Source organism: Eptatretus burgeri, chromosome 6 (assembly GCF_056783735.1).
Source record: "Eptatretus burgeri isolate ZD-2024b chromosome 6, Ebu_testis_v1, whole genome shotgun sequence".
NCBI lineage: Eukaryota > Metazoa > Chordata > Myxini > Myxiniformes > Myxinidae > Eptatretus > Eptatretus burgeri.
The window spans coordinates 87,144,949-87,169,678 of NC_140966.1; the positions used below are offsets into that span (position 1 = coordinate 87,144,949).

At 42.7% G+C, this 24,730-nt stretch overlaps 1 protein-coding gene and 1 long non-coding RNA gene across 5 annotated transcripts in view; one reads left to right on the forward strand and one right to left on the reverse strand.

Annotated features, from left to right (window-relative positions):
• Positions 1-24,730, reverse strand: part of IPP (intracisternal A particle-promoted polypeptide) — an 87,082-nt gene that overhangs the window by 38,698 nt on the left and 23,654 nt on the right. For all 4 annotated transcript variants that reach the window (XM_085886095.1, XM_085886094.1, XM_085886092.1 and 1 more), the window contains exon 3: positions 4,108-4,331. In XM_085886095.1, coding sequence (XP_085742221.1) covers positions 4,108-4,331 — 224 coding nt within the window. The remainder of the gene's footprint in view (positions 1-4,107; positions 4,332-24,730) is intronic.
• LOC147025268 (uncharacterized) lies at positions 5,633-7,782 on the forward strand. Its single transcript, XR_015059416.1, has 3 exons — positions 5,633-5,764; positions 5,871-6,036; positions 6,237-7,782. It is a non-coding gene; the product is annotated as an uncharacterized LOC147025268 (long non-coding RNA).

Consider the following 24,730-nt stretch of genomic DNA (forward strand, 5'->3'; position numbering starts at 1 on the left):
GCAGGGTCTCCAAGCAGCCATCAAACTTCGAGACTGGTCTCCCATCGCTACTTTCTCCAACATCAACTCATCCTGGGAATTATTTCAAAGAAACTTGCTCTCCCTCATACACAGATTTATCCCCTCTTGTCTTCAGTTGTCCTACCCTTCCTCCCACCCATGGTTTACTGAAGCTTGTGGCGAGGCAGTTGTCCTGAAACAACTTGCCTTTTCCTCATGGAAAGCAAACCCAACTGAGGGTAATCTCAGTTCCTTCCACAAAGTTCGGAACAAGTGTGTATCTACCCTCAGGAGAGCCAGAAAACAACACCTTTCTCATCTCAAGTCTGAACTCTTAAACCTCTCTCCCTCCTCCAAATCCTAGTGGCATCTTATCAAATCTGTTTCTGGTGTGTATTCCCCCTCCATCCCCTCCCTTACCTCAAATGGCTGCACTGCTGAGACCACACATGAGAAGGCTGAATGCCTAAACTCGGTGTTTGCATCAAAATCTTGTGTCCGAAACCCATCGCTTTCTGTACCCACCTTACCCAGTCGCACCCAACTGTCCCGGGACTCTGTGTCCTTTTCTTCTGACAAAGTGGAGAGCTTGCTGTCAAACCTCGCCTCAGATTCTGCAACCAGTCCAGATGGCATCCGCCTACATGTCCTAAAAACCTGCTCCTCTGCTCTTGCTCACCCTCTCTCTGTTCTATTCACCCTTTCATTTGCTCAAGGTCATCTGCCATCTGCTTGGAAATCAGCAAACATTACTGCCCTGCATAAAAAATGTGCAAAAACAGATCCCTGCAACTACAGACCAATCACCCTTTTCCCAATCATCAGCAAGGTTATGGAATCCATCATCGCTTCAGACATTAAATCCTTCCTCTTCTCCAATGGCTTGATTTTCCATCATCAATTTGGTTTCAGACCAGGTCACTCTGCCCTGGATATGCTGCTTCTGCTCTCCCCAAAATGGATGGAGGTACTCCATGCCCGACATGAAATCAGAGCCATATCCCGAGACATATCACGTGCTTTTGACATGGTCTGGCACCCTGCCTTGCTCACGAAACTCTTCCAATGGTATCCAAGGCCATCTCCTCTCATGGCTCGCAGACTTGCTCTCCTGTCGCAGTCAACATGTGGCCCAAAATGGAGTTCTTGAATCCCCTCTTCCTGTCAGGCTGGAGTTCCTGAAGGCAGCATTCTGGGCCCCGTTTTTTTTTCTGGTTTTCATAAATGATCTCACCAACTCTCTGGAAAAATCTTCTTTATCTCTTTGCTGATGACTCCACCCTCTGCCATCTGTCATCCCTCAGACCGGCAAGTCGCAGCTTCTTCGCTCTCTGCAGATTTGGGTAAAATCACAAACTGGTCCAACACGTGGAACATGTCTTTCAATCCCGACAAATCTCACACTCTCACAATGTCTCTCCGAAAGGACTGTTTGGTTACATATCGATGTTTAAGGTTACCTATCAATAGATCGGACAAGTGGTTAAAAAAAAAAAAAAAAATTTTCTCTATTGTGGATAAACAATCATGGCACATGTCTCGAAGGTTTTGCACCCCTCAGAAGGAAGTTCACGCTTAAATTTCCATGAAACAATTGGTGTGCTCACTTTTCTCTCTGACATTCAGTTTGGATGCAATGCCACCACAGGCAACAACCTTCCCCAGCCCCTCCTCCTCGTCACAGCCACATGCTGCTTATTTACGCGTTTCGGCAATTGTGCAAAAAATAATAATAAAAAGTCCGAGTTTTTAATAAGGAATTATTCTCTCTGTGCCCAAAATGAATGGTTCCGGCAATTTAAACCATGTGATAAGAGAATGCATCCAAGAGATATTTTATTTGGCAAAGATCGATAAGACGATTGTATCCTGCACCTCACAAAATGTTACAGGTCAGAGGTGCAAAAATTGTTCTGTACCTGAATGCAAGCCAGACTCACAGAAATATCAGATTACGAGACATATCCATGGATTATGAGTCGGGTTCTGATCATTTCCTGTTAATACAATTAGCTAGCGGCGGCCATGATTGGACAACACCCACACACCTACACCTTATGAAACCCGCATGAAGGTGATAACCAACGGCACACACTTCTCCTTTTACCGATAGATGCAAAAATCTCGTACAATTTATCTTGTGGCCACAGAACCAAACAAAAAAGATATATATACATATATATTTTTTAATTTATGTTTGTGGGGTAGATGGAGGAACTTCAGAGTAAAGGTAGGCTTGTATTGTGTAGTATGGTCCATGGACGAGAAGGAGACATCTCGATGTAATTTTTCAGTCAGGAAAACGGTCAGCTTAAGTTGTTACATGTCACCACACGGGGGTGGTGCTGTGTTAATTAAGCAGGGTTTAAGGCCAATTTCTCCCAGTATGAGATTGCCCCCTGTGACCTTTTCCTATGTTTTTGCATTTTCAAAACCAGTATAAAAGAACCACGTTTTCAACAACAACAAAAGAGCCAAACATTTCTGAGCAGGCAAGAAGCCCCGCCTTCCCGGCTGGGTACCGGCAAGCCACGCCCCCGAGGCTGATGATTGGTCAGTGTGACATCAGAGACAAGAGGGAATGATCAGAGAGCAGATAGTTGGGTAAAGTACGTGGTTGAGGCAGAGGGTCTGGATTTTGCTCTCCTCTCGGCATGACGAAATAGCAGCGGGAATTTCGTGTTCGTGTTGTGTGAATTTGCCCGCATGCTGGAGCAAGACGCTAGCCATTGACATTGCTGGGTCCTGAAGTGTGTACGTTTCTGAGAAAAGGAGAAGAGAAGAAGAGTGTGGGCCTCAGAAATTATCCCCGTGTGTATTCGAGGAGGAAGGTGGGCCATTGTTGTGAGTGGACCTGGTGTAAGAAAGGAGCGGGGTCATCAGGTTCATTCGTGAGAAGAAGCTGCACAGCCATTGGTGAGCCCTGGCATTGGATACTGCCACACAAATTACCTCACGCACGTTTCCCGTGCAGAGAGCGGCTTGGCGCCATTTTGGGTGTGGTTTCCCGCGCAGGATGACGTGGTTCGATCCTCAAGCTCATAAAAGATAATCTCTGGACACAGACCGAAGTGCCAGAATAAAAGGAGGATTTTCTTTTATTTTATCTTTCCCCTTGTCTGTATTGAAGTCCGTGTTGAGACGTCTCAAAATTAGCTTTAGTTTACCTCACGTTTTTATCATGCTTTGATTTACTTCCATTGTAAATATTTCATATATGTGAATTAAACCCTTATTTATTAAAGATTACTTGTGTCTGTCCATTCGTCATGGGTTCGAGTATAAAGCCTTGTGCTTCCGTCTGGTAAACGCCCTTGCTGCCCTCCATCCCGCACGTGCTTTCGTCTCCAAGGATCATGTGTTCACCTCCAAGGTAGAATCGCTCTGCAATCCATCCAGGTCGGTGTTAACCACCCATCCATGACAACTGGGTCAAGGGTGGAAATCAACTTAACGCCCTGGATGCGACAATATGTATCATGGCACTGACAAGCCCACACAACTCCCACTCCCACCCCCTCACTCTCATCCTAAACATGATTAATAGTAAATATAATGATTTTAAAATGAGTTTGTGCATCGAACAGTTCCAGATATAACCTTCCAATCGGTGTTTTGATGCATGAAGCGGTGGGTGGAATGCACCCATCAAAGAACCTACAGGCCTTTCACGGGCCCACACGTTGATGAGTTTTTGCAATTCGCACTGCAAGATATCAACTTTTTGGACGAGTTAATCAGGAAGCTCTCCAGCTGTTTCATTGTGCACAAGCACGCCCCTTTCTCGTCGGTACGTTGACAAGTATTTTCAGCTTCTTTAAAAGGTTTTTCTTTTTTCTTTTTAGTCGTTCCATTCCGCAATCCTTATCTGGAAAGCATGAAATATGTCCAGGTCACCCCAATCAATGTTGTTACTTGGGGTTTGTGCGTTGCGTGCTGAGCAATCTGAAGAAGATTACATGACTTTGAAAGCGCCATATCGTTGTAAAATCACGATTAGGTATTACAAGTTCAAATTAGCCAATTCTTGGGTCATTAAACAAAAATAAGTCACCTTCATCACCATAATCAAAAACAAACAAACAAATGAATAAAACAAATTCTGACCTGAACAACTTCCAAAAACTTCTCTTCGACAAATGCTGTGCACTGTTCAACCAGCAATCCACAGCCACCTATCCTTGCTGCAAGTTCCCAAACTCCCAGGACGTTCCACGGAGTCAGCACTTCAGCAAGAAGGTTTGTGCATACCGTCACTGCTCCATGCACACCCAACATGTCCGCAGCGACGAGCACATCAACCACAGACTCTGTTGTTACACACAGCTGTCCTAAAAGGAATTGAACAACAATGGGGCCAACTGTAGATAAAGCTGATCCATAGAAACATTGTAAAAACCCAGGTAGCTCAGATAGCATTATGGCCAAGGATATCTGGAACTGTGAATGAAACTGTACATGTTTGTGCACACAAGAAATGTCTTTTTGGAAATGCAACTTACATCAGGAGGAAAAAACAAAATGACAAGATTACAGTAACCCGATCTACCCAAAAAATTCCTGCCAACCCAAATGTATTTTTCTTTTTTTCCATGCACCACAATTATTACCTCCCCACCAAAGGTGAAGGAGGTGATGTTTTCAACCCTTTCTGTCTGTCTGTGTGCAAGATATCTCAAAAAGTTGTGAACAGATCTGGATCCGATTACTAGAATGTTTAAAGTGATTCTTCACCATTGAGAGATCGGGCCAAAAACGATATATCGCACAATATCTCAAGTTGTGGACGGATTCGGATGAAACTTGGTGGACATGTTGAGTGTGTGAGAAGGAAGAATTGATTCAATTTTTGTGAAGATCCGAATTCGGATCTGATAATTTTTAAAGTGATTTTTTTTTTTTACAATTGAGAGATCGGGCTCAACCAATATACAATATAATAGTAGAGAATAAATGGGACTTCTGAGGCATCCATGCAAATGAATGGGGAAAAGGGGGAAAACTCTCTGAATCAACCCTGAAAAAACCCAAAACAGGAGACTGATTCTCCCCCCCCCCCACAATACAAATGAATGGGGAAACCTTTCTGACTAAAGGCCCATCAGGTTAAAACAGGAGAACGATTTTCTCCCTCTCCCATACAAGCTCATGTTAAATTGAGACCGATTCCCTTCCCCCCCCACGCCCCAATACAAGCTCATGTTAAATTGAGACTGTCTCAAGGCCCAAAAAACCCAAAATAGGAGAATGAATTTCTCCCCCCCCCCCAACTCTCTGACACAAGGCCCAAGAGGAGACTGATCTCTGCCCCATTGAGCACATGTTAAGTTGACATTTACCGATTTTCTTTTATATTTTCATTCCACTCAAAGAGTGATTCAATGATTTTTTTTTTTTTACATCCTCCAACTTATTTGTAATTAAATTTATATTTTGGTTTTACTCATGTTCATTAAAATTATATCGAGAGTCTGATACTTTCCACACATCCTGTAAGCGGAGTGCAGCTGAAAACAGAAAGCTTGTGAAATTTTCCAGAATTACTGAGCTGTTTAAAAAAACAGGAAGCTGCCCCATTGTGTTCAAGCCTAGGTTATTTTCCAAGATTACGTAATCGTGCTTCCTCTCAGTGCTTTAAAAGTCAGCTCTCGATCGAAGATCTTGTCTGATGGCTTTTTAATTTTTCACATCTTGTCCCAATGGTAAATGACTGAAACATGAACTATCTTTCATCTGATGAAGAAGAGAACCCATCACAATATTGGTAAGTTTGTGTGTGTATTGTGAAGTCTGGTTTCCTCTGAGAATGACAGTGAAGCAACTGATTATTAATTAAATCACTGTACGACCAATAATTGTGTTTTTCTCAGGTTATCTCCAATAAGGGTTTCGTTGATTACGGATGTGGAGAACGAATTATCTGATTTACATAACGAATGGATACAAATGAACGACTTTCTTCAAGAGATTCAAATTTTCAGAAGAGAAATGAAACAAGTACTCATGCCCTGTAATCTTGAAAGACCCGACTTCAAGGTAAGAAACGCACACACATATATATGTGTATCTCTATCTCTATCTGTCCATCTCTATCTGTTTGTCTCTGTCTCTGTATGTGTCTATCTGTCTATCTCTCTCTCTCTGCTTGTCTCTGTCTGTCTTTCTCTCTCTGCTTGTCTCTGTCTGTCTCTACACAACTCTTGAGTGTTGACTCATTATTAATTTTTATTTTTCAGTTGAAACACCTGTCTGGTTGAACCAAGCACACAAGTTAATCGTCTGGTGGAATCTGACCTGACACTCAAGACATCTGGCGCAGATTGCTGGAAAAGATCATCTGTTTTTATAACTGAATGTGTAATATTTTTAATGTTGATCAATTATAAATGCTTTCCTTATAATTATCCGATTTTGAATAACAAGAAAAGAATAAAGGAGATGTAAAGGAGGGGTGGGGGGGGGTAGGTGCGCTCCACCAATGACCCACCACCCCCCTCCCCTTCCCGTGTGTGTGGGAAAGAGTGGGGGTGGGATGAGGGGGTGGTGGGACAAAGGTGGGGGGCGCACAGGGGGGATGAGGGGTGGGTGGGCGGGGCTTATGTGGGTGGGGTTTGTGTGGGTGGGGCTTGTGTGGATGGGTGGATGGGTGAATGTGTGGATGGGTGGATGTGTGGGTGGAGTTTGTGTGAATGGGTGGAGCAAATTATTTTAATTAAATGAATATGTTGTGTGTGGGGAACTAATTAACTAATCACTAATTATGTGAATATGATGAATGTGGTTTTTGTGGGTGGAGCTTGTGTGGGATGGGGTTGTGTGGAGCTTGTGTGGGCGGGGTTTGTGTGGGCGGAGTCAAAAGGGGCAGAGTTAAAAAAAATTCAATTTATCTTTGTCTTTTGTAATTCCTGTGAATAAAATGAACCTAAAATCTCTTCCCCCTTTAAATCATATACCTTATAAGTCCAAGGAACTGTATCTATCACATCAATGACTTTAAAAAGCTCATTTGTCCACCGCTTTGTGTAACCTTTTTCAAAATGAGATTTCCACCTATATATTCTTACTATATCACCAACTTTGAACTTAGGCTTTTTGAGATAAATCTCTTTTTCATATTCTAATTTTGTAAATTTTTCTGATGGTTTGGTATTCGTTGAGGTGTGAATCGTATCATTATACTTATCTACAATATCCTGAATGAAAGACGACCATTGTTGAGAACCGAATTGAGTGAATTTTTTTTATATAGTCTCTCTTTTAAAGTGCGATTGAAGCGCTCAATAAAAACTGCTTTTCCTTCATTTAAGGTGCTGTATAATGTAATGCTGTTATTTTTTTAGAAAATTCATTAATGTCTTGTTATAGAACTCTCTCCCCTCATCAGTCCACAATTTTTTAGGTTTTCTCTTACTTTTATTAAATATCTGTTGAAAGGCTAAAATAAGAGTATTACCTGTTTTGTTTTTTTAAAGGGACAACCCATGCGTATCTACTCCTCAAATCAATAACGGTTAAAGCATACTTGTACGCCTTATCATTATTGAGTTCAATCAAATCAGCGGACCAGATATAATCAACTTCCTTGGAATAAACCTTCCTTCTATGAAACTTTGTGAACATTGGTTTATGTAATTCATCAGCTAATTGTTATTCAGTCCTAATGACATAATTAGAGCCCATAAGTTTTTTGAATTTCCAAGCCCGTTTCAATTTAGCACTGATCATCTTCTTCACGATGAACCTATCAACTTTTTCTCTCAAGGTTAGATTTTGTATATCAAAGAAATTATACAACATTTCTCTATCGGCTTCATGCTTTTCTTCCAAAGTTGTGGAATTCCCATAATCAATATCGTGCCTCATGCACACTTCATCAACCCTATTGATGGGTTTACTACATGGTTTACGATTGTCTGCCTCATCTAATCTTTTATCCAAGTTTGTGCCTGGACCACAGAAAGAATACCCTGGTTGATGTAATTCCTCTGGTATTCCAGTAGTTGTAAATTTATTTCCTGATAAAAACTTTTGTATGTCTCCTCCATGATTGTGTTTGGAGATAAATTTAGTCTTTTTCGAGCCACACACCGAACATATACCTTTTTGTATACTGGTAACCGTTATTTTTACTTTTGTGAGCAAAACATCAATTCTTAAAATATGAGATATTTTTAGTATTAGTTTCCTTTTTACATTTTAGACAATAACTCATTTATTTATGAGAAAAATTCATGCAGAGTGCGAAAACCTTTTTAATTTCCAACATGCACATTTAAATCTTCATTTTTAAAACAAAGAATTCTCAGAAATGTCTTCATGCTCTCCTCAATTTATTTCAGAAAAAAATTGGAAAACTTCAAAGTCAATCACACCACATCATCAATAATATAATCTTTATCTCCACTTTCTCGTTTATATCTTCTCCCTGAAAACGATGTTTATAGTCCTGATGAAAATATTTCTAATAGACTTGTCAATTCTTTGTTTTCCTCCTCGGTGCATTGAGATTTATTAATTTTCTGTAATACCCCAATCTTTTTTTAATCTCACTGGTTTCCATATTTTTATATTTATTTATTCTCTCTCTTTCCTCCTCTCTCTTCTCACTCTCCTTCTCTCTCTTCTCCTTTTCCTCCTTTGTCTCAGTTTCTTCAACTCCTTCCTCATCCCTTCCTATCCTTGAATCACTTTCACCCCATAGAATATCATACATATATTCATCTGGATTCTGCGATATTCTTGAATCCACAATTATTTTTCGCATAATAGGAAACTAATAAGATTTGATGATTATTTCCAAAAGAGTTTTATATTTCATCACCTTAAGAAGTTAATTTTTAGCTCGCCTGTTCGAAGAACAGAGCGATAGCGATACCCTCGGCGTGAAAATGTTAAAGCTTTTGGTGCAAGTTAATTCCTTTCTAATGTTTTTATCTACCACACTATTTTTTTTTTTACTGATGACAATATACAAATGCATATATTGCTTTAAAATTATTTGGATCAGACTTCACTGCAATGCTTTATAAAAAATATTATTAGACTATTAGACTAGTCTTTTAAAAACGATAAATGAATAAACAGGCGAGCATTGGGTGGCTTTGACACCAACTCTCTGGTTATTTAATATTTTAATCAAATCTCTATTTGTGGGTTTTTTAACATCAGTACAAGGCCAGTTTTTAATTGAAAATTGTCCATGTCCATGTTCCAATTCATAAGGAATGTAAAATTGAACACCCTTTTCTTGTAGGTATCCTTGAATGCAAAAATTATAATTTTCTTGAAGTCTTCTTGTTGTCATTTATGTATCAGAAATATATGACAGATTAATATGATGACACGTAATACCACCCCATCTTCCTGTTGTTAAATCAGTTTGTATTCCTCGACTTTGTATACTTATCCAATTTCCTTCCTTCTTTGTTATATAAACTATTGCTTCACAATCATATAATTTCCTAATCCTGAAATCGTGTATTTGTTGTTTACTAATCATGCTTCCACATATCTCCTGATTATTACCAAGAGGATAATATTCTTCTTTACGAGACTGATAAAATTGTGTAGGTCTTCTCGGTTGAATGAAAAAGACCAATTATATCCAAAATCACACATATTATACCTCCATTTCTCTATTCTCAAATTAACTATTCTTCCTTCTTTAAAAAAAATTCAATACTAAGCAGATAATTGAATTTAATAAGAAAAGGTGTATGGTTTGTTGAATCAGGTGTTGTGGTTGTAAATTCTACTCCTTTAACAAAACGTGCCATTTTATTTAAGGATATATATTGTGATAAATCACTTAATCTTACCAAGTCATTTGCGTCAGTCGGGCTTGGATAATTTATTAATTTATAAGCGTTTTTCATCTTAATATTTTTTGTTATACTATATTTCTGTCATTCAGCCTGTGCCTTTGTGTTATAATTTGATAAATCAATATCCAGTTCTTGGGATACACCAAAGGAAGAACCATCTTTACCAACATAAGTAATTTATATTAGATTAAAAATAATGTCATTAAAAAATTATTTTTGTTGAGTTGAAATAACACAGACACATAATTGACCACAACACTTGGAATTTAATTCTTGGACTTGAAATGTTTGATAAACACCATTCTAAAAGAATTTTATAACTTCAACAGGTGGTGGAAGACCAAAACTATCAAAATAATATTTATCTTGACGATTAAAAATACAAACCCAATGAGAACCCGTTCCCATTATTATCTTCTAAGTTCATAGTAATATTCTTTGCATGTTTAGACACATTTGTTAATTCATCTCTCATACAAATAACCACATTATAAATTTTTAATTTCTTACAATATTTGATGTTCTAAATTTGATGTTGTATTCTTTTCAAATTCTTTAAACCACTCATCAATGCTCATTTATTTATTAGAAAGATGTAATCCATTACCCCTTTTAGTTAATTTTACACCTGCTTGTGCGATAGAAGAAAGTATATCTTCAACTAACAATCTCACTTTTACAGGCAGACCTTCAAGTTTTTCAGCAAAATATACAATTACACCACTTCCATTACAATTTGTTTCTCCAACTCTTTGTTATGTCTTTCCAATTATTTTTGAGCCCAGAGTTGAGCCTTCCTTTCGTTGGAAGTTTTCACCGCTGCTGAAATACCACCCGTCAATGCTCCAGCCGCACTTAAACCAGCAAATAAAGGAATTAGAAATGGGAGAATTTCTCCACTCGTCTCTCTTATTGAATATTTCTTCAACATTGCTTTGACATTTTAATTTTAAGTGAGCCAGTATCGTTCAAGATTTTCACCTGTTCTCTTGTGAGCAAAACATCAATTCTTACTGCTCCTTTTCTCTGAATTGTATTAATGTTAATTGTACAAGGCTTTTGATTTTGAACACAAGATGATAGCTTATGAAGATTGATTTGATTAACATATACCCCAGTTGGTACTTTATCACTCATTAATTTAACAAAAAAATGTGAGACCAATCATAACACCATTATCTGTATTAATCTGCAATTCTGTTTCTTCCAAAAGCAAACAATATGTATCAACTTCTTCATTCTCTCCTCTTTCAATGTATAGGGAAGTATCCACTCGATTAGACTTTATAGTTTCCTTTTGAGCACTCAGGTCAAACGCATAGATTGTATACAAACTTTTAAATGCTTTCATATCCAAAATAGGTTCTTTATTTCCATTGCTTTCACACACCTTTTGGTAAGACTTGTATGCTTCAGCATAATCATTTTTTCCCCAATTAATTTCCAATCTATCTCGTGGATAAAATGTTCCATCTGGAGAAACACGAAGTTGTTTCACCTTAGCATTATCACTCAATGTATTATTATCAGTCGCAGTATCACCATCTGGTTTTTAAAAAATGATCCACAGATATCGTGGCTTTCCTTCCATGACACCCAAATTCCACGTGGAAGTGGTATGGTTCAGTTTAACTTTAACGTATTGACATCTTTGAAGGCATGATACATTGAGTGGCTTCTTGGAGTTAAGTCTTCCATTCAACATCTCTTCTGTTTTAAAATTAGGAGTATATTCAAGAATACACCAACTCATTTCATCAATTACAAATTTATTCTGATCACCAAAAGCATTACCAACACCAAAAAGTAATCTATTTTCATTATCATTCCTTTGTAGTTGAAATCTAATTTTAAGACCATACAGAACTTTATCATTATCACAAAATCCAAATTTACCTTTAAGAGGAACTGCCACAGTAAAACTATTACCTGCTTTTGTATCATCATCATACATTATTTTCCTTTGACTATATCCAGGGTCTGTGTTTGTTCCCGTTGACATAACAGGAATAAAACCTTCGACAGCCCCCTTCCCCATTCTATCACCAAATGAATATAGTGTAAATTTCATCATTTCAGATGCAGCAGAGACATTATCAACCGCTTCAACTTCTTGTGTTCCAATGTACAAACAAACACTATCAAACATTGTCCAGAATAAATCATTTACGAGTGTAGCGTTTATTTTATTCCCAGCCTTAGTGAATGTAAATTTACACAACAAGAAACTTTTGGATAGATTCAAAGAAGCTTGTTGATTATTTATTTCAAAACTTTTTCTTCCATTTGCATTCCAGTCTGTTCCAGTTATTGCATTTACCTTGAAGTAATCTTCTTTTTTAGTGGAGTTTGAGATGACAATGGTATCATCCAAATCATAGATACTATCAATTGCTTCTATACTTGTATTTATTTAAGAAAAAAGATGTGAAAAACTTTTGAAACCCTGACCCAAGTATTTGAATTATTTTCTGTCATTCTTGGGGAGACAACTGAGTTTTGCCTTTCTTAATTTCTTTTATTGCTTGTAATTTATGAGATTCCTTTTGGGCAACTTTTATACTCTTTATAGCACTCGATACATTTCCCACAGCAGAAGCAGTTGAACCAATTAGGTCTTAATGTTTAAGAATAGTTGAACCTATAACCATGAGAGTATCAATTATCCCATCTCCTCGGAATTGACGTCCGACACCCCTTTGTCTCTTAGGTTAATAGTATCTTCTACCAAAATACATACCTTCACCCTTGTAGTATGGGGAAAGGAACAAACATCCCACCCCCTGTAATTATTTTATATTTTCCCAACTCGTGTTTCCTCACAATAACCATCGTATTTATTTATTGGAAAACTTCACAAAGGTGAATTCTGATGGATATAATTTCCCCATTAAAATAAATCATGTGATTATCTTGGTCGGTTATCCTAAAATTTACTCTGTATATGGTTTTTCCTGACACAGGAAGATAAACCAGATTTTTGGGTTCCATATTGAATTTATAACCAATTGGGGTTGAGTATGCGCTGAATGAAAATATTATTTGTTTTTATTCCATTATTATAAGCACCATCAAATCACAGTGAATTAATACCAAATTTATTCCTGAGGATATTTGAATGACATTATCACTGTAAAACGTCCCATTAGTTTCACTCTTTTTGAGGAGAAACCCAATAACTCTCTAAATGAATTATCAATTGTGAAATCAACCTTGTCGTTATTTTTAAGTTTAATCGGTGATTTTGAAGTATGTTTTTGAATATCTATAACAATATTTTTTGGATCATCACCCTGTTCTTTCATAAGACGAACAATTTCGGAAGATATTTGAGAAATTTCATATGCTCCGGGTGAAACTGTTATCGTTTTGTATCCACTTCCCGGATTATAAATAAACTTGTAATTTTTCTCGGTTATATTAAATAAGGTATTATAAGTTTCCATGGACAATAAAGACGCCTCATATTCTTTTGTTGTGTCTAGTTGTAGTGGGTATGGGAATGAAGATGTGTAGTCGCTTGTTGTGAAATTAAAACTAAGGGTTGTGCTTCTCCTCTTATTTAATACGAGATAAAATGCCTTTGTATTGGCATTTATTAATTATTTTCATGTTCATCAACTGGTCTAAAATGGCTGATGCTTCATGAAAACAATTGTTATTTCCAGCCTTCTTACTATCTTACAACAATAACAGTCTATTAACTAATTGTGATGGGTCATTTGGAAGAAAACTAACACCTGAACCAAGGATACTTAAAGCCTGAATAATGTGTTTCTCCTTCTCATTCTTCCTACTTTTACCAGAAAGACTAATCCTATAATTAAGAGAGTCCAGCAGATCAATATATACTCCATCATCATTATTTTCCATGTCTAATGGTTGATCAAAATACTTTGATTCATCCCTCACAGTTGAACCTTGTCTTCCATCTTTTGTGAGAAGAAACATTAATCTTGGAGTTAGTTTAACAGGAGGTTGAGCAGAACTCAAGAACCTTAATTAATCATTAAATATCAATACCTTTTCTTGAACAAGATGAAATATTGCTGGTTGTTCTGTTGGAATGAGTCCTGCTTTGGTTTTTGAATCCGCTGAATATTCATTGTTTTGAAGAGCATTCACAACATAATCAGGGGGTTGATTAATCTCTTCCAGTTGTTGAAATAATCCTTCATCATCATATTCTAATTCTCCTATATGCTCTAATTCTTCCTCAGTCATTTGACTGAAATCTTTTAACATTCAAAGTTTTTTAGAAGTATATTCTATTGTGGGAACTGTGGAAACATCTATAATTTTTTTCTTGGGAAGTTTTTAAAAGTGGTTTAAAAAATTTCTCTTGTTTTCTTTCAAATGCTTCTTCACCAGTTAGTTTCTGTCTACGTTTCTTCTTTATGTCTTCCTGTTGTTTTACAACTTTTGAAACCAACTCTTGATGCTCTTTAAATCTTCTTGCTCATCCATTTATTTATTGGAAAATATAATTTAATGAATTGTAAAGATCAACAGGGAAATTTTCCTTTTCTTCATCATTAAAGTAGATGTGTTCAAATAAGTCCTTTTCTTTAAATTCTTAATTAACATTAACATTAACACGAGTTGTAATTTCTTCTTCACGAATACTTGCATCTCTGCTTTTCATACATTTGCGTTGAGTTTCTTCATCAACATCAAAACAGAATGATAAAATCTTAACCCCACTCAGATGTTTAATAATTTGTCTCATTCCTTCTGGATTAGTTTCTAATATCCCAAGACCACCAGATTTTAGTTTCTTTAACTCACTCTTACAATGTGAATATTTTGTTGAACCAAGAGAAACCTCCTCAAATATTTGACCTTCATTCCTCAATCGCATATGTTCCTCTACTGAAATATAGTAATAATCTTTACCTTCTACTTCTCCAGGTCTTATTGCTCTAGTTGTTGTAGATACAATGTGCATCACAGGTGTTTTTTAAGCAGAGTTAAAATATTGTCATTTGTACTATGCAAGAACCTTGATTTATGAAAGTTTTTTTTTCCAAAAGCAGATTTGCCTACAAGATTTATAATAATAGTTGTCATTTATATATGTATTTTTTTTATAAAATAAAAAATATATCCCTTCATATCTTGTTTCACAAAAATATATTTATATTTTTCAGTCATGTGCTTCATATAATCCCCAAATTCCTTTTTACTGCATAATGTAGAACAATTGTCTCTCCAAAAATTGTTTATATCTATTGAATTTAACTTGAATAAAATAAAAGTTTTAGCATTGTTTCTTATGGAACGACGAGGGAGTTGAAATTATGATTGTGTAAGATAAAAACAATTACAAGAACGTCTCCCTCTTGTGTAGTGGCTGTCCATTACCGTTTGGTTTCTCTCATTAACACAATCATCAAAGATAACGAGGTTCTTTTTTGATTTATCCAAATCTTGGGGAGAAGGTACTGTATATCATCCGTATTATCACCAAGAATACAAGTTATCGGTTTTGATTTCTTTTTATATCTCTGTGTATCACAAAATAGTTGTATAATATCTTCAATGTTGTAATCATTTAGTTTGTTTTGAAGTTTAAATAAACCGATTATATTGTTGTGGTTACCAAATTCGCAAACCACCATTCAGGTCCCTTAGATGAGGTATCTCGGTAAGTACATGTGTAGTTAGGTCCAAACCCGTTGTCTAGTGGGAATACATGTCATTTATGCGTGCTGCGACTCTTCAGGATAGCCGTTTTTCTTTTACTATCTTTATTTTGGACCAACCGCCATGATCACAACCACAACATCAACCACCGACCACAACCACCGCTTCACCACAACCGCCACGACCTTCACGTCACACCTCGCAACCGTAGCATCGCCACCGTTCTTGCCCCGCTGTGGGTACCGGTGTTGGACTCGTGCAGGGCGCACGTCGAACAGCGTGTACAAAATCACGGATTTTGGGCTTCAAAAACGGATCAAAAACGACACACGCCCACTTTTTGCCGTCCAATCGGTGAGCGAGGGGCGATTTGGCCCCGCCTCCAGAACGATCGATATATGCAAATTTGTGGATCAAAAAGCCTTCACGCCCACTTTTTCTCGGGCCAATGGGGAGCGAGGTGAAAGGTCAAAGGGAGGGGGTCAAAGGCGAAGCTACGGGGGGATAAAAGGACCGTGTTCGTCAGTCAGAGCGGTGTGGAAGTCTGGAGCCCGAAGCCTGCAGTAGCTGGAGAAGCTGTAGAGGAGAGTCGAACGAGGAGAGCCCAAAGAAGAGTCCAGGGTGGAGAGTCCAGAGGCGGAGAGGCGGCAGCGGCGAAGGCAGACGAGGGGGTGCTCGCGACGGTGCCGGGAGCTGCACGCCCGAGGAAGGCCGGCAGCGCGACCTGGCCGAGGTGGAGACGCACACCAGGGATAATAAAGATCCTCTATACCCCGAGCATCAGCAACCCCCTCCTGTTTCCCCCCGTGCTGAGATAGTGCGACCAAGGGGGCCCCTTTCCCACCCCCTGCCAGACACTGTCCGCGAGGCCCGTGGAGTGAGGCGCCATCGCCGCTCCGCGTCTCATCACCAGACGGGTAGGCGCGACCCGGTCTCGGCCTCAGGCCCGCCTCATCCTTGAGGGTATTTCTTTTCCTTGGTTTTGGGTATGTGTTGTCGGCGCCGTCTGTGAGGTAGAATTGTATAAGTGTTGCCGTGTGCTCGGTAGTCGGTATTAGCTCTGCATTGTGTTTTCGCTTTTATATTTGCTTTTTGTGTAAATGGAATTGTGTTTTTTCTGTGTGCTTTTGGTGGAATTGAATATGTGTGCTTCCCGTGTGCCGCGAATAAATGTGCTTTATTATTGAACTGTTCTCCCGCTTCGCTTCGTCTTTTTCTCCCATTGAATCCTCATCTTGCTTCACGTAAAGGGTTGGTAGTGGGCTGAATACGCCCGATAATTAATCGAACCGTCGAGGTCGACGATAACACCGCTCGGTTATTCTGATAGTACGGAACGGGTCGCTTAAGTGGCCCGTGTCCGAAGTCGACCTGCGGCGAGGTGCGATCGCCCGGTCTACCCTCCGCGTGGGTACTTAGGTAGGTCGAATTTGGCGAGCAACCCTATCCCACGCGGGGGCTGATTGGCTCGATCGCGGTGAGACCGAAAGGTCCACCCGTGACTGGTTCCCGGCGTTAGTCCGAGAGGGTCACGACTGGATTGTCCGTCCGGTGGGCGACGTGCCGCGATTCGAGTTACGTGGCCGTCAGCACGCCGGCGGGCGCGAATACCGCAACACTGGTGTCAGGTCGTGCGATACAAATTCATCGCCCTCCTCGCGGCACTGGTATCGGAGAACAGGAAAACGGGCTCTCCTGTCTCCGGCTAAATTCACGGGAATCGGTCCAGGGGTGAGAGAAGCGACCCCCGATTCCCTCCAAATTACGAGCGATTCAAATTAACCCTTCACGAGAAGCAAGATGGCGTCTCAAGGCGAGCGGGAGCCGGGGGTATTAGAAATGGATGTAGAATGTGTAGAATCCATGGCTCAGGATGAAATCCCCGTGCAGGAAATGTTGATTGTGCAGGAACATGAACTCCCCCAACTGAGCCCAGAGCCCGAAAAAGGTGCGGCAGCGGCCGCGGTGTATGACACCTCCCCCCCCCTCTCCACCAAAACCCTTCCCCAACCCTTGCCGAAACGGCTCAGCTGAGTGCATCCAACATGGCCCAGCTATGCGCCATGCTGGCGGCAATGAACGAAAAGATGAATGCGAAAATGATCGAAAAAATGGATGCAAATACAAACGAAATGAAAGACATGAACAAGCAAATGAATGAAGTGAAAACGACGATGGATGCGAATACACAGCAAATGAGGGAAGAGATGAAAAAGTTCCGGGGTGAGACGCAGAACATGGGCCGATGCCTGCAGGCGGGCATGAAGGCCGTGAGCAGGGAACTTAAAATGGCGACTCCACGTGTCGGAACGAACGAGCTGGAAGGGGGTGCAACGGCTGACAGGCCCGCGGTGGAGGCGGGTAAGGAAAAAGTAATTCGGGAGACAAGAGACGAGGTGAAAGTAATTGCGAGGGAGAGAAAAGAACAATTAATACGGAAAGCAAGGATGAGGTACGCGGAGATCGTGAAAGAGCAAGGAGTGAAAAACAGGGAAGGACGGGAGCGACATAAAGAGAAAGCAAGGTTGACCTACTTAAAGATAAGGGAAAGACGCCAGAAAGAAGCGGAGACTAATAGACAGGAGGGGACAACAGAAACTTATAAATGTATAGAGACACGGGAGACAAAAAAAATAGAGGAGAGACAACACGATGAAGACGGGGTAAGTGACGCACACACACACACGGAGGTAGTGGAGGATAGTGAGGTTGAGCTCGCGGAGCGTGTGGGGACCCGGTGCGAGCAGCTGGATGACCTCCTCCAGGAACAAGGGGAGGGAGTATGCCCCCTTGAGGCGAGTCACGACCAGGTGAGTTCGGTCGTGCTTTGCGAGGTTGAGGGGACGGGTGCTGTGGACGGGTGCACGGAGAGCTTGGGGGGTGTAGAGGCCCCGGAGACCCTTGTGGGGACACAAATCCCCAGTGTGGTTGTCCCTGTGTGTGTGGTGCAAGGTGTGAGTGCGTCCCCGTGTGTGGAAGCGACCCCGTGTGTGAGTGGTGTGGTGGCGATGGTGCCGGAGTACGTGCTTCCCAGCACGCCGTGTGTGGATGAGGCACGGAGTGTGAGTGAGGCACCGCGGGTTAGTGCCCCCGCGTGTGTGGGTGAGGCACCGTGTGTGGAAGAGACCGCGTGTGTGAGTGTCGCCGTGTGTATGGGTGAGGCACAGCGGTTGAGTGCCCCCGCGTGTGTGAGTAGTATGGTTTGTGTGAGTAGTGAGGCACGTGTGAGTGAACGGCCGTGTGCAAGGTCGCTGTGTGCAAGGGAGACCGTGTGTGTGAGAGAGCGGTATGAGAGGGAGATGTCGGTTGGCATGCGGGAGCACGCAGCCGCGTCTCCCGGTGTGAATGTGATGGAGTGGACTGTGTGCGTCGTAACACGCAGGTGTGCGTGGGTTGAATGGCGACGACGAAGGCGACAGAAGAAAGAAAGCCGAGTAGCGGCTGTAGTTGTTTCGGGGACCGTGCCGGGTTCACCCAGCAGTGAGCACGCGGTTCGTGCTGTACAACGCACGAGACCACCACGTGCTCGCTTGCGAGAGTGAAGTCCCGGTCCGGAAACGCACGCGGTGGATTTGCCGATCCCGCGGACGGACAAAGTTTAGGCAGGTAAATGGATTTGGACCGGACGGGTTCTCCACGCGATCGTGTGTGTTAAGCTCCAACGGGCAAAGCACATGTGTTCGCGTGGGGAACCCCTCGAGACGTGGGGCTTGTTTTTTTTTTTTATGCGCACGGTGACGTCATGGCTGCACGTGGGGTTGGAATCCGGCAGGAGGGGTATCTCTGCCGGATGGTCCCGTCCAAGGAGGGACGAGGAACACGTGCAGCTGCATGACGTCACGGGCAGGTGCAAAGTGCGCGAGCTCTGAGTTGCCGCGCAGGTGCTGCGCATGGAAAAAAAATAAAAAGGAAACAGTAAGCCTCACTTTCGGGTGCAAAGGATTCCTGGGCAAGGGGTGGAAGACCCCCTTGGCCGGGGCACAGGATGAAAACTAGTTAGGGGGAAGGGTTAGCTTAGCTAGACCGACTTCATGGGGCAGGGGTAAGTCCTCATGGAGTCCGTGGAATGGATTAGTTAGAGGGATTTAGTGAGCTTTAGGTTGGGAAATAAAATGAATTTTTGAGTTAGGAGACAGAGACAGACTGGTGAATGTGTAGTGGGGACGTAGCTTAGCTACGTAGTGTTAAATGGAACGTGCTACTAGTTTAAGGGACGACGTGGGAGCACGAGTTAGTTAGGGGATGTAGTTAGAAGGATGGCAGAGTTCAGTGGTGTGTGTGTGTTGAAGAGTTGTTGGTGAGTGAATTGGAAGCATGTGCTTGGTGAGTGAGTGAGGCCAGCGGGTCTGTGTGTATGGAGTGAATGGGGAATGCATGGTGCGATGAGTGATTGGGGGGAGGAGTGACTCCCACCCAAGGGACCCCGGGGTCAGAGTAAAGTGAGTTAGCTGGGTTAGTCAAATTGAAAAATGGAGGTCGTTTTGTTGTTGGTGGGAAAGTAGGCTCGAGACCCATTTGGAGGGGTGCAGGAGCCCTGTTGACGGGCTTGGGAGCGTGGCTGCGAAAGGTGAGTATCGCTGAGTGGGTACCCCGGGCACCAGGCTAGTCGGCCGCGGTAGGCCATGGGCCCATGGGGGGCCGGGATAGAGTAGTGGGCACGGGTGCGCCTGCTTGGTGCGGGGGCCCGGGGCGCCATTAGCCGCGTGGGCAGTGTTGTGGGCACGGGTGACCCTCGGAAAGGGGCCCGGGAGGCCGGCCTGCCACGTGTGCGTTTCAGGGGAGGTGCCATGGGGGGCACTCCCCGGTGTTAGGGAGCTGGTAGGCTCAGAGGCAGTGTAGTGCCCGGGGGTGCCATCGTCGGAGAATTGGCAGAGGGTCGTGCCTGCCAAAGGGAGCCACGTGTCCCAGCCAGGAGACCGTGTGAGGGCACGGAGAGAAAATTGGGGGGCGAGGCCCGAAATTGTGAGAACACCAACACAGGCGACGGGAATCTGGGTTGTTAGAACCAATAGTTTAAGCGAGAGGCGCTTGTTGAAAGCCCCGGGGTAGTTTAACAGTTAAATGGTTAGGGTAGATTAGGAAATGTACCCCTCCGCACCATCCATCCCCTCGCTGTCGTTGTGGGCCGCTGGACCCACTTTGGTTATAGATCGCCGAACTCTGGGGAGGCCATTCTGAGGCTTGAGTTGGGCCTCGACACAGGACGCTAGCTCTCCCTTATTCCCCTCCGGGAAGGGAACGTAGGGGTTGGGAGTAGGCTAGGTGACAGAATAGGTTAGCCGAACAAAGACGATAAAGGGGGTTAGGGGACGATTTATAGAGGGGAAGTAAAAATAAAAACAACAAAAAAATAAGTTGGGGCTAAATTGGGGTTTGACAAATTAAGGGAGTGGGTATGTACAGTGACAGGCAAAGGCGATAGGTGGGAGGGAGACAGGGAGGTAGGTCCGAGCCCGCCTTCCAAGTGGCCAGCACCACCGCACTCCCTCCACCAACCTTCATTGAACGGCAAAGGCTGGCCAACTTCATCGGCTGGCCGTGTTTTGCTTCAAGGCAGAGGCCGGCCAACTTCATCGGCAGCTGTTGTTGTGCTGCAAGGCCTGTGCCGGCCCACTTCATCTGCCAGCTGGCTGTTTTTCTTCAAGGCCTGTGCCGGCCAGTTCATCTGCCGGCTATGTTTGCCTGCAGCGGCCTTCTTCTGCGGGCTGTGTTTGCCTGCACCTTTGCCATGCCATGCCCACTGCCCACGTTCACCAGCCCCGTTCAATTTTTGCTTTGCCCCCCCCCCCCTTGTTCATTGCCATGTGCGCCAGGATCGTAAAAGCAACAGTTTGCAAGCTGCGAGAACTGCCCCGTTGGCAGCTACAACACGGGCCTGCAGTGGCGGCCCGTGCACCGTGTTTGCGTCCATCCATTCATCCATCCGTTCACCCATCCATTCGTTGTGCTCATTGCGTGTGCCACTTGAGCTGGCACGGAGACTGCGTTTGTGCAGCCCATGCACCGTTGTGGTTCACTGCATTCAGTTCAAACCGTTCATGCATCCATTCGTTGTGCTCATTGCGTGTGCCACTTGAGCTGGCACGGAGACTGCGTTGTGCAGCCCATGCACCGTTGTGGTTCACTGCGTTCAGTTCAAAAGGGAAGGCCTTGGACTGCGTGTGAGCAGCCAGCCACGTTCCCTGTCACCTGCATTGTTTGAGCCAGAGACTGCATGTGGGCAGCCTGGCTCCCTGCTAACTGCTTTCTTTTTGCAGAGTTCAATGATCCTGGGCCATGGTTTAGTGTAAAATTTGTAAGTTAAGGTTAAGATGTACTGTAAATATGAGTGCGCCCCCGGCATGTATGTCTTAGCGCCGGCAATTTTATTTAAGTCGTCCGTGTGAGTGAGTTTGTTTCGGTAGTTACGCAGCCCTCAGGTTATTTATTTTGGGGACACGAATACCATGAATGTCGCACTCAGGGATCCGTAGGTAAAATGTACTAGGGGAAAACTACACATGATGGCACACGAAAATTTGACGACTCGGGACGAGTCTGTAAAAAGGGAAGGGGGTAGTGTTGTGGTTACCAAATTCGCAAACCACCATTCAGGTCCCTTAGATGAGGTATCTCGGTAAGTACATGTGTAGTTAGGTCCAAACCCGTTGTCTAGTGGGAATACATGTCATTTATGCGTGCTGCGACTCTTCAGGATAGCCGTTTTTCTTTTACTATCTTTATTTTGGACCAACCGCCATGATCACAACCACAACATCAACCACCGACCACAACCACCGCTTCACCACAACCGCCACGACCTTCACGTCACACCTCGTAACCGTAGCATCGCCACCGTTCTTGCCCCGCTGTGGGTACCGGTGTTGGACTCGTGCAGGGCGCACGTCGAACAGCGTGTCCAAAATCACGGATTTTGGGCTTCAAAAACGGATCAAAAACGACACACGCCCACTTTTTGCCGTCCAATCGGTGAGCGAGGGGCGATTTGGCCCCGCCTCCAGAACGATCGATATATGCAAATTTGTGGATCAAAAAGCCTTCACGCCCACTTTTTCTCGGGCCAATGGGGAGCGAGGTGAAAGGTCAAAGGGAGGGGGTCAAAGGCGAAGCTACGGGGGGATAAAAGGACCGTGTTCGTCAGTCAGAGCGGTGTGGAAGTCTGGAGCCCGAAGCCTGCAGTAGCTGGAGAAGCTGTAGAGAGTCGAACGAGGAGAGCCCAAAGAAGAGTCCAGGGTGGAGAGTCCAGAGGCGGAGAGGCGGCAGCGGCGAAGGCAGACGAGGGGGTGCTCGCGACGGTGCCGGGAGCTGCACGCCCGAGGAAGGCCGGCAGCGCGACCTGGCCGAGGTGGAGACGCACACCAGGGATAATAAAGATCCTCTATACCCCGAGCATCAGCAACCCCTCCTGTTTCCCCCCGCGCTGAGATAGTGCGACCAAGGGGGCCCCTTTCCCACCCCCTGCCAGACACTGTCCGCGAGGCCCGCGGAGTGAGGCGCCATCGCCGCTCCGCGTCTCATCACCAGACGGGTAGGCGCGACCCGGTCTCGGCCTCAGGCCCGCCTCATCCTTGAGGGTATTTCTTTTCCTTGGTTTTGGGTATGTGTTGTCGGCGCCGTCTGTGAGGTAGAATTGTATAAGTGTTGCCGTGTGCTCGGTAGTCGGTATTAGCTCTGCATTGTGTTTTCGCTTTTATATTTGCTTTTTGTGTAAATGGAATTGTGTTTTTTCTGTGTGCTTTTGGTGGAATTGAATATGTGTGCTTCCCGTGTGCCGCGAATAAATGTGCTTTATTATTGAACTGTTCTCCCGCTTCGCTTCGTCTTTTTCTCCCATTGAATCCTCATCTTGCTTCACGTAAAGGGTTGGTAGTGGGCTGAATACGCCCGATAATTAATCGAACCGTCGAGGTCGACGATAACACCGCTCGGTTATTCTGATAGTACGGAACGGGTCGCTTAAGTGGCCCGTGTCCGAAGTCGACCTGCGGCGAGGTGCGATCGCCCGGTCTACCCTCCGCGTGGGTACTTAGGTAGGTCGAATTTGGCGAGCAACCCTATCCCACGCGGGGGCTGATTGGCTCGATCGCGGTGAGACCGAAAGGTCCACCCGTGACTGGTTCCCGGCGTTAGTCCGAGAGGGTCACGACTGGATTGTCCGTCCGGTGGGCGACGTGCCGCGATTCGAGTTACGTGGCCGTCAGCACGCCGGCGGGCGCGAATACCGCAACAATATCTTCTTTTTGAAGACCAGCATTAAAACCTTGCGAGAGTAGTTGATACTCAGGTTGAAAACTTGACTTTGTGAAAATTATTAAATTATCATAATCTAAAAAGTTGGGAGTAAGGAGCATCTTTAAAAGTAAGCGGGTTTTTCCACATCCGCTTGAACCAACAATGAGACATTTTAATGAATTTGGAAGATTTTTATGGTTGTTAAACTTTATCTTATTTTCCCAAATGGTTAAAAAAAATCATTCATTTATATATTTGGAAAACAGGTTATTTAATTTATTATTTGCTTTTTTAGAAACTCTATTTTATCCTAAGTTTGGGTTTAATTTCAAGATAATCCATTATTTTATTTATACAATATATTGTGTTGATATTTCCCTGAAAATGACAATCATGAATAATATATAACAACAATCCTTTGAACATTTCTCTAATATGTTCAGTTTCTTCCATTGGAAGGAAAGGTGTGTTATCACCCTCATAGTTTACATTCACTTCTCGAATTAATCTTGTAAAGCAATTCATTTTTGGTGTAAAACTAAAAGAATTATTTTCCTTTTTATATTTTATATTATCATCAATTAGAATATAATCACAGAATATACATTGTTCATAGGCTTTTGACTCTGTGTAATCCCACTCTATCACATGCAGGACAATTCTCAAATTTGTCATATGGAGAATCAGGAAATTCAAGAGGCTCAAAATCTAGTAAATTATTCATATTTATAAAGTTAAAAAAAAAAATAAAAAAATAACTACCTAAACTAAAATTCATCTTCGGTACTTTCACAATCACCTATAAAACTACTTTCATAACTATCGCTTGAACACAAACTCTCGGTATCATCACTGTCATCACTCATAATTTTCAAAATATTCAGTTGAATAATGACTCATATTTAATTAGTAGAAAAAAAAAACATTACCATCGATATACTTTTTTTCATCAACAGATTCAACTATGACATTTTTATATAAAAGGTAATTTTAAAATGATGCTCAACTACTAATGAACGAAATGTCAT